This window comes from Helicoverpa armigera, chromosome 2, assembly GCF_030705265.1.
Source record: "Helicoverpa armigera isolate CAAS_96S chromosome 2, ASM3070526v1, whole genome shotgun sequence".
NCBI classification, from domain to species: domain Eukaryota; kingdom Metazoa; phylum Arthropoda; class Insecta; order Lepidoptera; family Noctuidae; genus Helicoverpa; species Helicoverpa armigera.
Genome location: NC_087121.1, coordinates 1,012,492 through 1,026,102, shown reverse-complemented (window position 1 = coordinate 1,026,102; position 13,611 = coordinate 1,012,492). Strand labels below are relative to the sequence as shown.

The 13,611-nt window shown below is 35.7% G+C and overlaps 1 protein-coding gene across 5 annotated transcripts in view; it reads right to left on the bottom strand.

Annotated features, from left to right (window-relative positions):
• Positions 1-13,611, bottom strand: part of LOC110378779 (uncharacterized) — a 123,316-nt gene that overhangs the window by 15,948 nt on the left and 93,757 nt on the right. For 4 of the 5 annotated variants that reach the window (XM_064042360.1, XM_021338181.3, XM_064042364.1 and 1 more), the window contains one exon: positions 644-790. In XM_064042360.1, coding sequence (XP_063898430.1) covers positions 644-790 — 147 coding nt within the window. The remainder of the gene's footprint in view (positions 1-643; positions 791-13,611) is intronic. The other variant, XM_064042368.1, reaches the window with a different exon arrangement.

Genomic DNA, 13,611 nt, shown 5'->3' with positions numbered 1-13,611 from the left:
AAACATTAAAGTGCGCTTTTAAAATAACGTGAAAAAAAAACAATACAACTTAAAAAGTTAGACAAAAAAGCGCCAAAGTAGCCACGCGCGAACTTGTCGTCATTATAAAACCCGACCGATTTCGGAACACACTTTCCGAGCACAATATTTGTGGGAAGGAAGTATGAGGCAGGCATCCCACTCATCACGGCCGGGTTACCCAAACCGGTCAACAACGAGTATTGACCGGACGAGTACAGTTGCAATGCTGCTACCAAAGCAACATGACTGAAGAGGTGGTATATCTAATCGGGCGGCATTCTCGCTCAGAATTAGGCGCCGTTTTTACTTAGACCTACTTTCTATCTCTTTTTAGTTTTCGAAAAAAGAAAGAGATAGTTATTTCAACGGCCATTTCGTCTATTGCAGACGATTTATGTGGTGGTGTCTGTGATACAACGCCTTTCGTGACTGAACAGACCGATACGAGAGCGACATCTCTTACCACAGGCTTGACAAGAGATAGTTATACCGGCTAAAGAATTAGTGCGGCAGTGTTAAATTTTCATTTCTGGCCGGGGTCCGATGTCGCTGAAACGGCGGTCTCGCAATGCAGTTGGCGCGTAGCTACCAGGGTCGCAGATATCGGTAGGAGGTGACTCACCGGGGTACGGCCAGAGGGGCGCGGGCGGCGCGGCGGTGGGCGGGGCCGGCCACGCCAGCGGGGCGGGGCGTTCGTCGCAGAGCACGTTCGCCACGCCGACCGTCATGGCCGCCTGCGCCGCGTCTGCACAACAACACAGTGACGTGGCTGCAGCGACACAACGAACAACGCTATATTTTATTGCACTCCTAATACTTCACACGTCGTTAATAAAAAAAAAAGCATTCATTGAAATATTTCACACATGCTGTTTTTACAATGATAATAAAAAAGCAAACAACACTCCTTAGAAAGTTACGAGAAATGCTGCTGGCCAAGTTTACTATGTATTTTTGAAACTTGAAGTTGCAATCAGGTTTTTTAATAAAATGATTGAAAAGATGCTTTAAAACCAAAAATAGGAACATGAAGTTATTCAGGTCGAACAAAAAGCTAAAACAAAATTGGCAACCCGGTACAAAGCTGCTTTCGTATTCCTCTAGTTTGAATTCTTGTGATTTTTTCTGGGTAAATGAAAATCATTCGATTTTTCCACGAAAATTACTTAGGTAGGTTTAATAAAACGTATTATGTAAACGTAATTATGTAATAACATAGAACAATGTTAATTTATTTAAGTAAGTATTTCATTTAGGTACCTAAATGAGAGAATCTATTTCTAATAAATAGTCGAACAATCATCGCGTGAAAGTCTTTTGGACCATCCAAGGCAAAGTGCCGAAACCCGTTTCTAAACACAAATTAGGCGTGTAAAATTTGGAAAGAATCGCAGATTTTATTAAAAGTGTCATAATTTTCAAATACCTAAGTAGATCACCACCTTCCAATGAGTACGTAAATATGTATAGGTAAACTTAGATTCGCTTAACCTGTTTTTTCAGTCAAACACCATACATTATGCCTTCAGTCTAATGAGCATTGCAAGTGGCGCCAACGATTATTTCAATCTAAAATTATGATGAGTAAGATATAAAAAAACAAGCAAATTTTAATCACGAATACACACACTTTGCAGAAGATACCTGTCTACAATTAATAATTATTGTTTTATAAAGCAGACAGTAGACGGTTTTTTTAAACGTCACGCAGTTATGTTAATTCATATGCAAATGTAGCGAGAAACGCACTAGTTAGGCTTTCATAAGAAACTCTAATGAATAGTAGACCTGATTGCGTGCTATCTATCTTTAGTTTTCTAAAGGCATTTAATGGAGATTTACGGGGATTCTTATGATTTAGTTTTGATGGGAATATGGCATCGACATTTAGATAAGCTGTTGCGGTAATTTGGATCGTCAATGCATCGATTGAAGTCCGTTAAAACGGAACATTTGGGTTCTTGATTGCGTCCTAATTAAGTATCACGTTGACATTATTGTTGGCGCGTTTAGATAGCTCCCTAAAATAACAGTCTTTACCCAATCTAGCAATGTGTAGGTACCTATAAAAAGTCTTGACTTCACAAGGCATCTGACAGCTAGGTACCTACCTATCTAAAAGTGATGATGACTTGCCAAAATATATCTATCTACTTAAGTACTTATTAAAATAGTATCTCAGTATCTTATCAACTTAAACAATATGTTTTAATCATTATACTATATGTTAAGATAACATACGATTATTAAACCAGGAACCAAAGAAATTGATTTGAACATCATCATTGAACCTTTCGTAAAAAATGCCGTTGTCGTTTTTCCAAACATCATATGGTAAGTAGTTTAGAGTGGTAGACGTTGGAGACTTCAGGACAGGGCAAAATACTACAAATTGAGAGAAATCAGATATATCTAGAAAGAAGGTGAAAGATGAAATCACTAAATACCGATGAAGATATGGAATCACAAAGCCCTACCTAAGCATAAAAGTATCTATCTAAGTGCGCATATGATCGAGTATTTAGCATGAGGACAGAAGAATTATGATTTATTTGGATAGACGCAGGTAGCTCGATAGGAACCCATTCAGATAGGTATGACTATTGCTATTAATTTGAGAACAGCACACTAAATGTTTTGCAATAAAATTGTTTCGCTGGTTTTGCTCAGCGTGCGATGTACCTACTTAAGTATTCTGAGAATTTAGAAGCTTTCCGATTAATTGAGCAGTCGAGAGTTTGGACTTTTAAGGATTTCAGATTAATTAGTACCTACCAACCTATTCTGATTTCCGATCACAATTAAAATTAAGAACTTAGGTTGAAGATAATGGACAAACTTTTTGTCGTCACGTAAGATTGCGCGAGTATCTGCGCAGAAACTGATTCAGTAAAGTTCCAACGTGACGTGACAGGGATGGAAAGGGGATATGTATGGGCCACATAGGTACACTTATAGGCTCCAAATGCTGCTAACCAATAACCACCTACCTAGATCAAGTTATGCCAGAAGTAAGTATAGGTACCAATAATTACCAATTTCTTTGAATAAAATCACTTAGCTTCCTTCCACGGTTTTAACGGAGTTCTTAGAGATCATCGCAATCCCAGATAGAAGTAGGGATAGAAATCTAAAAAGTTCATCTTCCTAAAATGAAGTTAGCATTCTAAGTATAGCCCAAAGTCAAACAAACTCACATTTACATTAAAATTGTTGGTCAGGAAGTTGGAATTAGTGTGGATTTATTGGCGGAATTCCTGTGTCAATAGCGCTTTGCCGTCAATGCAACATTTGTCAGGCTAACTAAATACATCGGAACGGCCCGTGTGCCGGACGTGGCCCATACAATATAGGTACCTATATGTAGGTACCTATGTGCCGCCCAGCTGATCGCCAACCGGTTTGGACCGGTTTCTCACTAATTTATATTGTAATTCATTTGGACGCGTTATTACGACCCGGTGCCCTGTCGGCTATTTTACAAGGGTACACCTTACATACCTATTCGAAGGAAGTTATGTCTATCTGCTTGAAGAAAACAATCTAAGTACCAACTTCGGAAGATAGATGGTTTCTCGGGTGATGCATTCCCAAAAGTCCTCCAGAGGAATTATTTCTTCGAACCAATCTTGAATGTTTCTAAACTAAGTACTCCAAATACTAAATCTGAACTTTGTTCACCTAGATTTTTCTCACTTAGACAGGATCACAAAATTCTAAGCCCAACGCGTTTTCAACATCGGTTGTGTTCTAAGTTTTGTCTGGGTTCCTCATGTGTCGGCATTATAAACTACATACCTACATACTATTTGTGTGGCTAGGAAGCAGTGACCGCGAAAATAAATAATTAATTTTCTAGAATTAAAATAGACCTTATAAAAAACGCGGCAAGGAACCCTGAAAAATTACAGTGGGCTGAATACTCTTCCTTGCAGAAGATAAATAAATACCTAAAGAATAACTGCTACTTGTTATGAAACAAATTCCCACAACGAGATGAAATATCCGAGTAGCAGCGGGGCGAGGAGCCAAAACAAAAATTATGAAAGGAAGCACGTGCTTGTACTTTTGTCTCCTTCGAGCGTATAGCGGCGTCTCAGTCCGTCGCGTACGTACACGGTACAACATACACATTGAGTACAAATAAAGTGACTGACTGAGAGACTGCATTCTTAAAAGAACCATAGAAATATTTTTAACCAAAAAAATATGATTTAAGTTCGGAAAGTAATCGCGTATGTATTTTGTGCATAAAAATATACTGTTCCATTAAGTAAATAAAAGATATAACAATTATACATTAAATATTTTTTAAATCAGTGCTAAAAGTTATCAAAAAGTGCCTATCACTTATTTAATGAATAAATATCCATTTACTTATCGCGTCAATAATCTTGATACGTATAATACCTACCTACGTTTTATCTATGCTTGAATTACACTGTGAGTATCCTATCAGTTGACCTTCACCGTAACGTCTCTCTCTAACACTAGCATTCCAAGCACAAGTGCCTCTCTTTCACTCCTACGGCCGTACTCGCCACCGCGCTCCGTATAACTCTTCGTGCTTACTGCGAGCCTAGTATCACGCGCGCTGAAGAAAAGGGTTTATCCGACGCAGAGTGACCCGGATGCAACTAGGATTTTCCGACCAAAGAAACTATTTAGTTTTTCGCGATAAAAACTAGATTTTCCAATAGAAAAAGTTGAGCGAGCTTTTTTATTTATTTTATTTTTTCTTGCTGTTTTTATTTGTACTTTACAGGTAATGTCACGCCGAATTAGGTAACTTTTTTGACGAAAGTTGCAGCAGTGGGCATTATTTTTCACGCTAGAAAATCTAGGCCACAGTTAATAGCGTCCCTATTCTAGAATTAAAATAGCTTCACGTCGCCCGTGTCGTCGCGTTGCGTGGTCAGCGTAGTGAAGCGTAGCGTAAATAGATTGACGCGACGTCGCTTGTGGTCGCTGGAACAATCGCAGCCGGGGAGTTGCAAATCTTTTATGAATTTTAGATTTGCATAATTTTCTTAACAAATAAACAAAACAAATCAGGTATTTATTTATAGTTCCAGATGTAAATACTTGGGATCAGCTTGGAGCCAATTTCCTAATTATAATTTTTGAAACTCGATTGAATGATGTGATGAGTCAACATTTAATAATTATTGTATAGATCCCAAATTATCTATTCCATAAAAATTAACTATTCTATTAACTATTCACTATATTTTTCTTCCTAGATTTTGCCTGGGTCTGTATTTTTATTATACCTTACCCTAGGTGGAAAAGCGGAACCCATTCTGAAGCATTTGGACTAAATCGGACTGTTTATTAAACAAAAACAATAAAAGAAAAACAAACAAAAGAAAGTGAGTTCAGAGAGTGATTCAAGTAATTCGAGTTCGAGAGCGGACGCCGATCATACTCCTACAAAAATCTACCAGGACAGCATGAAATACGAGGAGTCGCGTATAATCGCGATTCACAACTTGTTGTAGCAGTTGCTTCAGACAGATTTGTGCTTTATTGCAATGTACTAAAGCATAATTTTGTAAAACATCAATATTCAAGTTGAAGTTAGTGCATGAATAAAGTCGTAACACAATAGTGATGTTCGCATCAAAAACAAAATTAATATAAATGCGTAAAATTAGGTATTATAAATTAAGTAATAATTTTATGCTCAGTCATTTATTACTGCAATTTTGTTTAACATTTTACTGTTCTTGCAATATTCATTAACATCAAAATACTTTTATACTTAAATAGAAATTTTATTTATTTTTATTTATAATTATAACCTGAATATAAATAACAAGTATCTAAGTATCATTAAGCATTACAAAATGTATACACGGAGCTAAGTATCAACCGAGTACGAAAGCAGTCAAGAGTAGTCGCTCTACCAATTAGTGATTGTTTAACATAGCACTTGTGGGAACAGATTATCTAAAATTACAATTATAATACAAATAAATGTCAACATGCACATTTAATAGCAAAGTCAACAATTTTTGTCCAAACAACATGGGCTGGGGTGAGATACACTCCCCTCTTTGCGAAACCCCTCTGGAACTACACTTCATTCAAATATGACATCAATGTCGTACTGTTAAGGTATATTTTCACCTGCAAGTTTAAAGTGGGGTTCGTTTAGTTTATTTGAAAATTTTAGGCATGCATTACGGAATTGAAAACTTTATGGTAGTGCAAATTTCTATAAATACCGCAGATTCACAAGGATGATTAATACCCTGAATTTTTATTTTATGTTGTAACTTTGAAGCTAAAAAGGGGTACACTTATTTGTAGTGCGGTTGATTTATTTGTTTTGTATGCAACTGCATTATGAATAAGATATTTCAAAGCAGGTTTGCATAATATGGTAGTCGCACCGCTAACGAGTTCCTATTAATCAAACAAATACCTTTTAATGATCACAATCTCGTAAATTATTGTTATATCAGAATTTAAATGATTGCTTAATAATATAAATACAGTGTTAATGCACATAATAATTAGTTTTCCTCGACAATAAATTGCTGTAATCGCCCATTGAGCGGACACTTTTGATTGCTTAGCCGTTAGAAAATCGCCTTTTATAGCCTTTACCCATTAAACACTGGCGATTGATGACGGTTACATATGAATTTACTTCATTATTTGTCGGCTACTAGATTCCCCTTCTTATTTTACCTACCAAAACCACTTCGTTTCTTGTGAAAAAAATCGCTGTATTAAAATTTGCCGTCTCACAACATGACTAACTTAATTTTCTGCTTTACGTAACTGAACGTTGTCTAAACTTCTATCTATTATGAAACTGATGTTTGAACGTACATAACAGGTAATCTCCCAAGAAAATACTGTAATGCTTTCAACAAGAGATTTAATATCATAGAACTTTAATATCCCCAACCTTTTTGCCTGTTTTGTCCGCACACAGCGGTCAGAAGCCAGTTTACTAATAGGTACCTACGTACAAATAAGTAAAAGCAGTTATTACATCAAGCTAGAATTCGATTGGTATAACATAATTAGTCAAGAGATATTAACCAAGTAATTACTTTCAACTATGATTGATGCAGTAGCATTGAGAGCTAAATTAGTGTTAACGGGCTGTCCGTCTGTTTATTATATCAACGCAATTCGTAACACTAATTTATTCAGTCACAGTGAATTATTTCTTTATTGGCCTAAATATGGTTCGAATCTAACTATCAATGTTTTGGCATTTTCAAGCTCAATCATTGAAATTAAACCTTTTATTGTTAAGCATTAATGCGTATAAATTAATTTGCTGCAATATAATTATGTCGCTGTTACGAAAAAACGTTGCGTATTATTATTTGAATATTGCAGACAGGAACTTTAATTATTATTCTTTGGCCTTCATTAATACAGGTATCCGGTACTAGTAAGATGTTGACCGCTGTGAACTGAAATCTATGTGGATCACTGAAATGGAAGTATCCAAATCCGTGTAGAGCAATTTTCGTGTTAAAAGACAATAGAAATTCAAACTGTTTGATTTATAAAGTTTTCCAACGTTTTTCGCTCGATGTCCTCAACGCATGCAACGTTGGCGGTCGAATAGAAACGTCATGAAATGTACTAGGAGAATAGAAGCAGGGAGGCGGTTTGTACGATCAGCTCCGCAGACGGAAGCTAGGGTCGAGCAAGGGTCGCTGTGCAAGGGAGACTTGTAGACAGCTTCAAGGGTTGGCAAATTCAAATTCATGTTATTTATTTTCCTGAGCAAAATAAGAATTTTTGGTGAATCATCGGGCGCTTCGATCGAGTAATAATTTTGTTTATGCGATATTCCCTCATACGTAGGTAAGGTACCTAATTTGTAATTTTTCGACATCTTCAGTAATTCATGCAAATATAGGTAAGTAATTTAGATAACGTCACTATTTCTGCTGATTTGTGATCAACATAAACCTTTTACCGAATGGCCGCTGAAACTGCAGTAAGTAATGTTGGTAATGTTATCTGCCAATTGCGATAGCGTGGTTAGTAAAAACTATGCTAGTCATAAATTGGCGGGCGTTGCCAGCCCTGGGCGCGGATTGGCGGGAAGCTCGCCAAATGTTTGTGACGGGCGGGGGACCGAATTGGTGCGACGTGATTAGAAAATATCCTAGTCGTTGGATGTAGCACATGAGTTGGAGAAAACCTCGAGCTTAGAGATTACTGTCCAGGGCTCTATTAACTACTTATAGATAAGTGCGCATTTTTCTAGTACAAACATGACTGAAATAACACCCTACACACCAAGACTAAGATTATTATCATGCGAATAAAGTTATAAACAACTTCTACAATTACAAAAGAAGAACACTTTCCCATAAATCTTTTATAAGGCTAAGCATAACCACGTAAGTCCATTCGTTACCCGACACTATCGCTAGCTTCTCAGGTGAAATCCTTGAGTAAGTAATACGGGTAAGATAATTTATGTTCTCGTAAATAAATAATTACTTTACTGAGAATGCTTCTAAGAACTCATTCGAGTTTGTAACGCTACCAGTCAAGTGATGTCATTCAAACTGAGCGTTGTTTTCAAGCTATTCATAAAATATCTAGCGATATTACTTAAAATAACAGTTCCAACAAAATGTAGGAACGCTTAAAAATGTAGAAAAGAACAACCCTATTTCGAAATAGCAATTTAGGTAAATACGAAACACTTCATACTTCAGCATTCCTAGCAATAAACGCTTCATAATACAAGGAATTCATAATGATCGTCACTGTTAGCCCACATGTTTTCGACCACTTGCTGTGTGGCATTATTTATCTAACTAAACGAAATTGACACTACAAGCCAATAAAGGCTTTATTACAATGAAGCTAGAGCAAAATTTTGAACAGCAGATAAAATTATTTGTGCATTAATCTTACTACAATTTTACGTATGAGAACTTCTCAAATTCATAGTGCCCTGGTATATGAAAGTCAACTTTGTAGTTGCGACATAGATTCTCAGGTCGCGGGTGATGATGCCCCGAGGCGATAAAGAGGAAATATTTGCAGGGGATGCTTTTTGGGTGCCTTGCACGCTATCGTAAAATATGTCCCTAGTACCTTCTACATTTTTTCAACTATTAGAAATGTGCCATTTTTTCTTTTTTGTGCATAAAAGACACTCGAAAGTCAGGCGCAATATGGGCGCAATTTGTAACGATGACGTACAGCACTGACCAACACGCACAACATAGGTACAGCATGTTCTAAAAATAAAAACAAAAAAATATTTTTTGTTGTTTCATTTGCATGACATAAAAGCCGCCGCGGTTGCCGTTACAGTAATTGTAAAACCGTGATTAGCATGTAATTGGTCGGAGCCGGTGCGTTTTTGCAGTGTAAATAATTTTGAACGTGATAATATCCGTTCGCTTTCGCGATGTTATCTTGTAGAACGGGAGCGAGGTCCGTATTCCGCTCGTTGCTAAATAAACATTGCTTCATTAATAGCCCACTTTTTTCGGATTACAAACTAGGTGAAAAAGAAATCCATTCTATCTATTAATTAAAATATTGTTTTTAATTTATTGACTTTCAATATTTAAAATATCCTATGCTAAATGCTATGGCTAAAACTGCGCACAAGAACTTCCCTATACGAATCTATTTTGATACTTACGAATTTTTTCATATTAACGAATCTAGTCATGCTAGTATAAGGAATAATACATCTAGCCAGGTATCTTAATTTATGTTATTTCATAGTAACTCGAAATAAGCATTAGTTGTTAACCATGAAAGTACGGAATAATAAAGGTGTCCATATATTGTGTCACGGACACCTTTGTCGTAAAAGGGCAAAATGTTAAGTGTAACATAAAATTTAACGATGTATCGCTCCTATTACGCTTAGCCTAATTCTAGGTTTACGTTCAGTTTTGTCCACTCAATAGTTAAAATTAAAATCGGATTAGTTACACTAAAATTCATATTGAATGAAATAAAATAAGGTATCCTTATACTAAATTACGACGAAATAATTAGGCAATTACGAATTTTATTTAAACAAATAACATGTTTCTCCACTATCAAGTTAAAAAATAATTATTTTTAATGAATTTTTAAAGGCACATTACAGCGAACAAAGTTTTAAGTGAATTGAAAAGGCCTATACAAGAGCTTATTGAGAAATAAAAACAATTTATGATATAAAAGCTAAAACTATACGTTTATAAGGCAGTTGTGAGCCAAAATAGTAATAAAATTGATCGTAATTTAGTCATTGAATTAACAAACGTCGTTTACGTCGTCAATAATTTAAGCATTCACGTCGAAACAGCAGGTGTTGGCTTGACGGTCTACTTTTATTCTCTGTTCAACCCCTTCGTATCGATTTGGTCATGCAATAGCTTTGTAGTAACTAAATATATAAAAAATATTTTTTATTATATGAACACTTTATGTTGCACTTGGGTTGTAAAACAAGCAAATATTGTGGAGATTTTTATCGAAATGTGTATTCTTTATGTAGTTTTTTATAGCTTTTGTACGGTGGCATGTGTCTGAAAACGGAAAAGTGTTGTCTGTATGGTAATTGCCTTTAGTGTTTATTTAAGACAAATAAGTACACTTTGTTTAATAATCAAGAGTACTTGTACGGAAGTTCTTTAATCTCAAGATATATTTAATTAATTTACTTTTTTCAAAAAGTCCAGCAATCGAAACTGAAAGTCGGCAAAGAAATACTCATAGAGGCTCTTTACATTCATAAAGTTTTAATATGCAATAAACTTCAATGAATGTAAAATATTATATTTATGTAATTAATTTATTCTGCTCACGATTGTCGATACCATCTATGGCGAGCTATTCACAATTATAAGGGCTGCTAGAATATTCAATATTCATACATAATAATTGCAATTTACCGAAAGATCGTATGCCACATTGTAATTACTGAAAAACCACCTGCTTGCTGTTAATTGATATTTTAATGAGGGTAATCCGTAACAATCGGTTGGCTAATTTTCCTTACGGTTTCTCCTACCTATGATAACTTCAATCGTACTCTTTTATCTAATGGATTTGCTGAGGAGTAGGTAGGTATATAGGTATCTCAGTTATCCCACAGAACATGGTTAAAAACAGTTGTTTCCTATTATTAAAATAGCTGAACAACGAAAAAACGCTAGAATACCTTGTGGCCACTTGCAACACAACTTGAACGTTGCATACGTAACAAACATGCTTGTAACATCAGATTAGCATATAATTGTCGGATACAGACGCGCTTTTATGCCATAAATCTCTTTTACAAAGGCCGATACGCACACATATGTAATTAAAACTATACTTATTTAACATAAATTAAATGTCGAGCTATAGTCTCGTGGTACTGTGGAGGAAAACCGCATACGTACATACATAGTACCTATATAGCGTATATAGTAGTATTGCGTTCGACATCATCGAGCAATTTTTTTGTAATAAATGGAGAAAAAATGCGTTTGATGTAACAACTTCATGAAATTAATATGCGTTTTATGAGTTGGGAATAAAACCTGTTTATGACAGTACTTATTTCATATATTAACAATCGCAGTATACAGGTGTTGTGTTGTTTTTATTGTTTATTCGTGACGTTAATTTCTAGCTTAGCTTAAGTAGAATCTAGGAGTTATTTAATTTACTTACAGAGTTTCGACTAACTATATGAAAGCCTTTCCGCCTTTAATGAAGATAAGGAAACAGATGGCAAATGCAATTTTATGCGAAACCGTTAGCATGATTACTTATTTATTATGCTATTAAAGAAATATTTTATAGAAATAAATAAAAAGTCAACTTTTTATGACAAATCCATAAAAAGTAGCAAGACAATTCACGCCTTCCACGCAAAATCGTAGTGGCAACCATTATAGAACACGCGATACAAAACTGGTGGCTAAACAGAAGCTAATATAAAATGATGGCGATTTAAATTCCCAAATACGTAACGATTTTCACATTCGATCGATAATGGCTGAGATGTTGATGCCTAACGGCGCCATTCAAAACAGTAGCTTACGATTAATGTAAATTCCAAATTCAAATTGAGATCCTCGAATCAAATCATGTCAGGAAAGATTTATATTTGACTTTTACTAACAAGCTTTATGCATCGTAGGAATAAATAAATGAGTCGATTTAATTCTAAAATATTATCAATTAAAAAATATATGTGACGTTATTGGCAAAGTAGCGGCTAATAACAAATTTCCAGAAGTTATTCCAAAGAAAAGCTTAGTAGTTTGCAACAATGAAGCGACTTATTATTTATGCTTCCACATAAATAATGTAGGTACATTAGGCACAACGACTTTTGTTATTTATTCATTGTATGTAGCTATAATTCAAGGTACCTACTATCAAAACTGTTCGCGTGATCGGAGCGATTCGGCGCGATGCCGCGACACAAAATACAACAGAAGTCAATCTCATGTATGTATTTCACTTTTCATGCCTAAACTCGGCGGTCGCGCTAGGGTTGTCAACTTTTTTATGCGCATAAAACTAACGTGGTAGTGATACTAGTATCTAATTATTTGATTTATTATTGAGAATAAAACAGGAAAAATGAAATATAAACCAATACCTAATAATAAAATATTTAATGTGGCATACAAGAGGTTAATAAACACTTTCAACGGAAATTCGTTTGAACGAGATACCGAACTTTTTCAGAAACCGCAATTTATAATTTTGTTATTCATACATATATACTTACCCTACTCTTTACTTGTGAAAAAAATATTTTTGTATGTAATGGGTTGGTACAGTCCCTGATCTAAGCTTGCTTCTACCTACAGAAACCTTGATGTGCGAGTTTTATTTCGTCAACCTTACAACATACTCTCGAAATGATCACAAAAATTATCAACTCCTACTAGTAATAATCTTTGAGGGTAGGTTGGGAGGTTCGCCTGGGTCGACACTAGCAAAACTTACCTATTACGGCATTGGGCCAGAGGCCGCCGGGGCGCACCTACTGCCTTTATTAAACGAACCATCGAAATATGAGAAAATAAGTAGGTATACATACTATAAGTAATACGGCAGGCTAAAAAAACGACAGTTCACTGTTCATTGTCGCATTAAAACAACCGTCCACTGAACAATTATAATACGACTTTTTTGTTGCTCCATTATTACTTTTTCTTTAGTTATTAAAATAAAAAATATTACAGTCAAATTACAGTTAGGTATCAAGGCCACAACGCGTGCACATTTATCTACCTTGTGTGTGACGCGCGTATCTCAAGAAAACGGCAGCCGCGCTCGCACTGTTTTGAGTTGTTTTGAGACAGCGCGTCTGTGAACACGCACACATAGACACCTATGTCTGCGTGACTCGAACGCGCTTTGTATGTAGATTGACTTCTGTACCTATGTATTTTGTGGCCGCGATAACAGCCCGATTTCATTCCAAACGCGCAATCAATTAATCTAGACATTTGACTTACGAGTACCTATGACGAACGTTCGATTTTGTTTTTATTGGTTTCACCGGAACCAGAGCAACTCTATGTCGATTTGTTATTCAAACTCACTCTAATACTAACGGAACACGGAAGC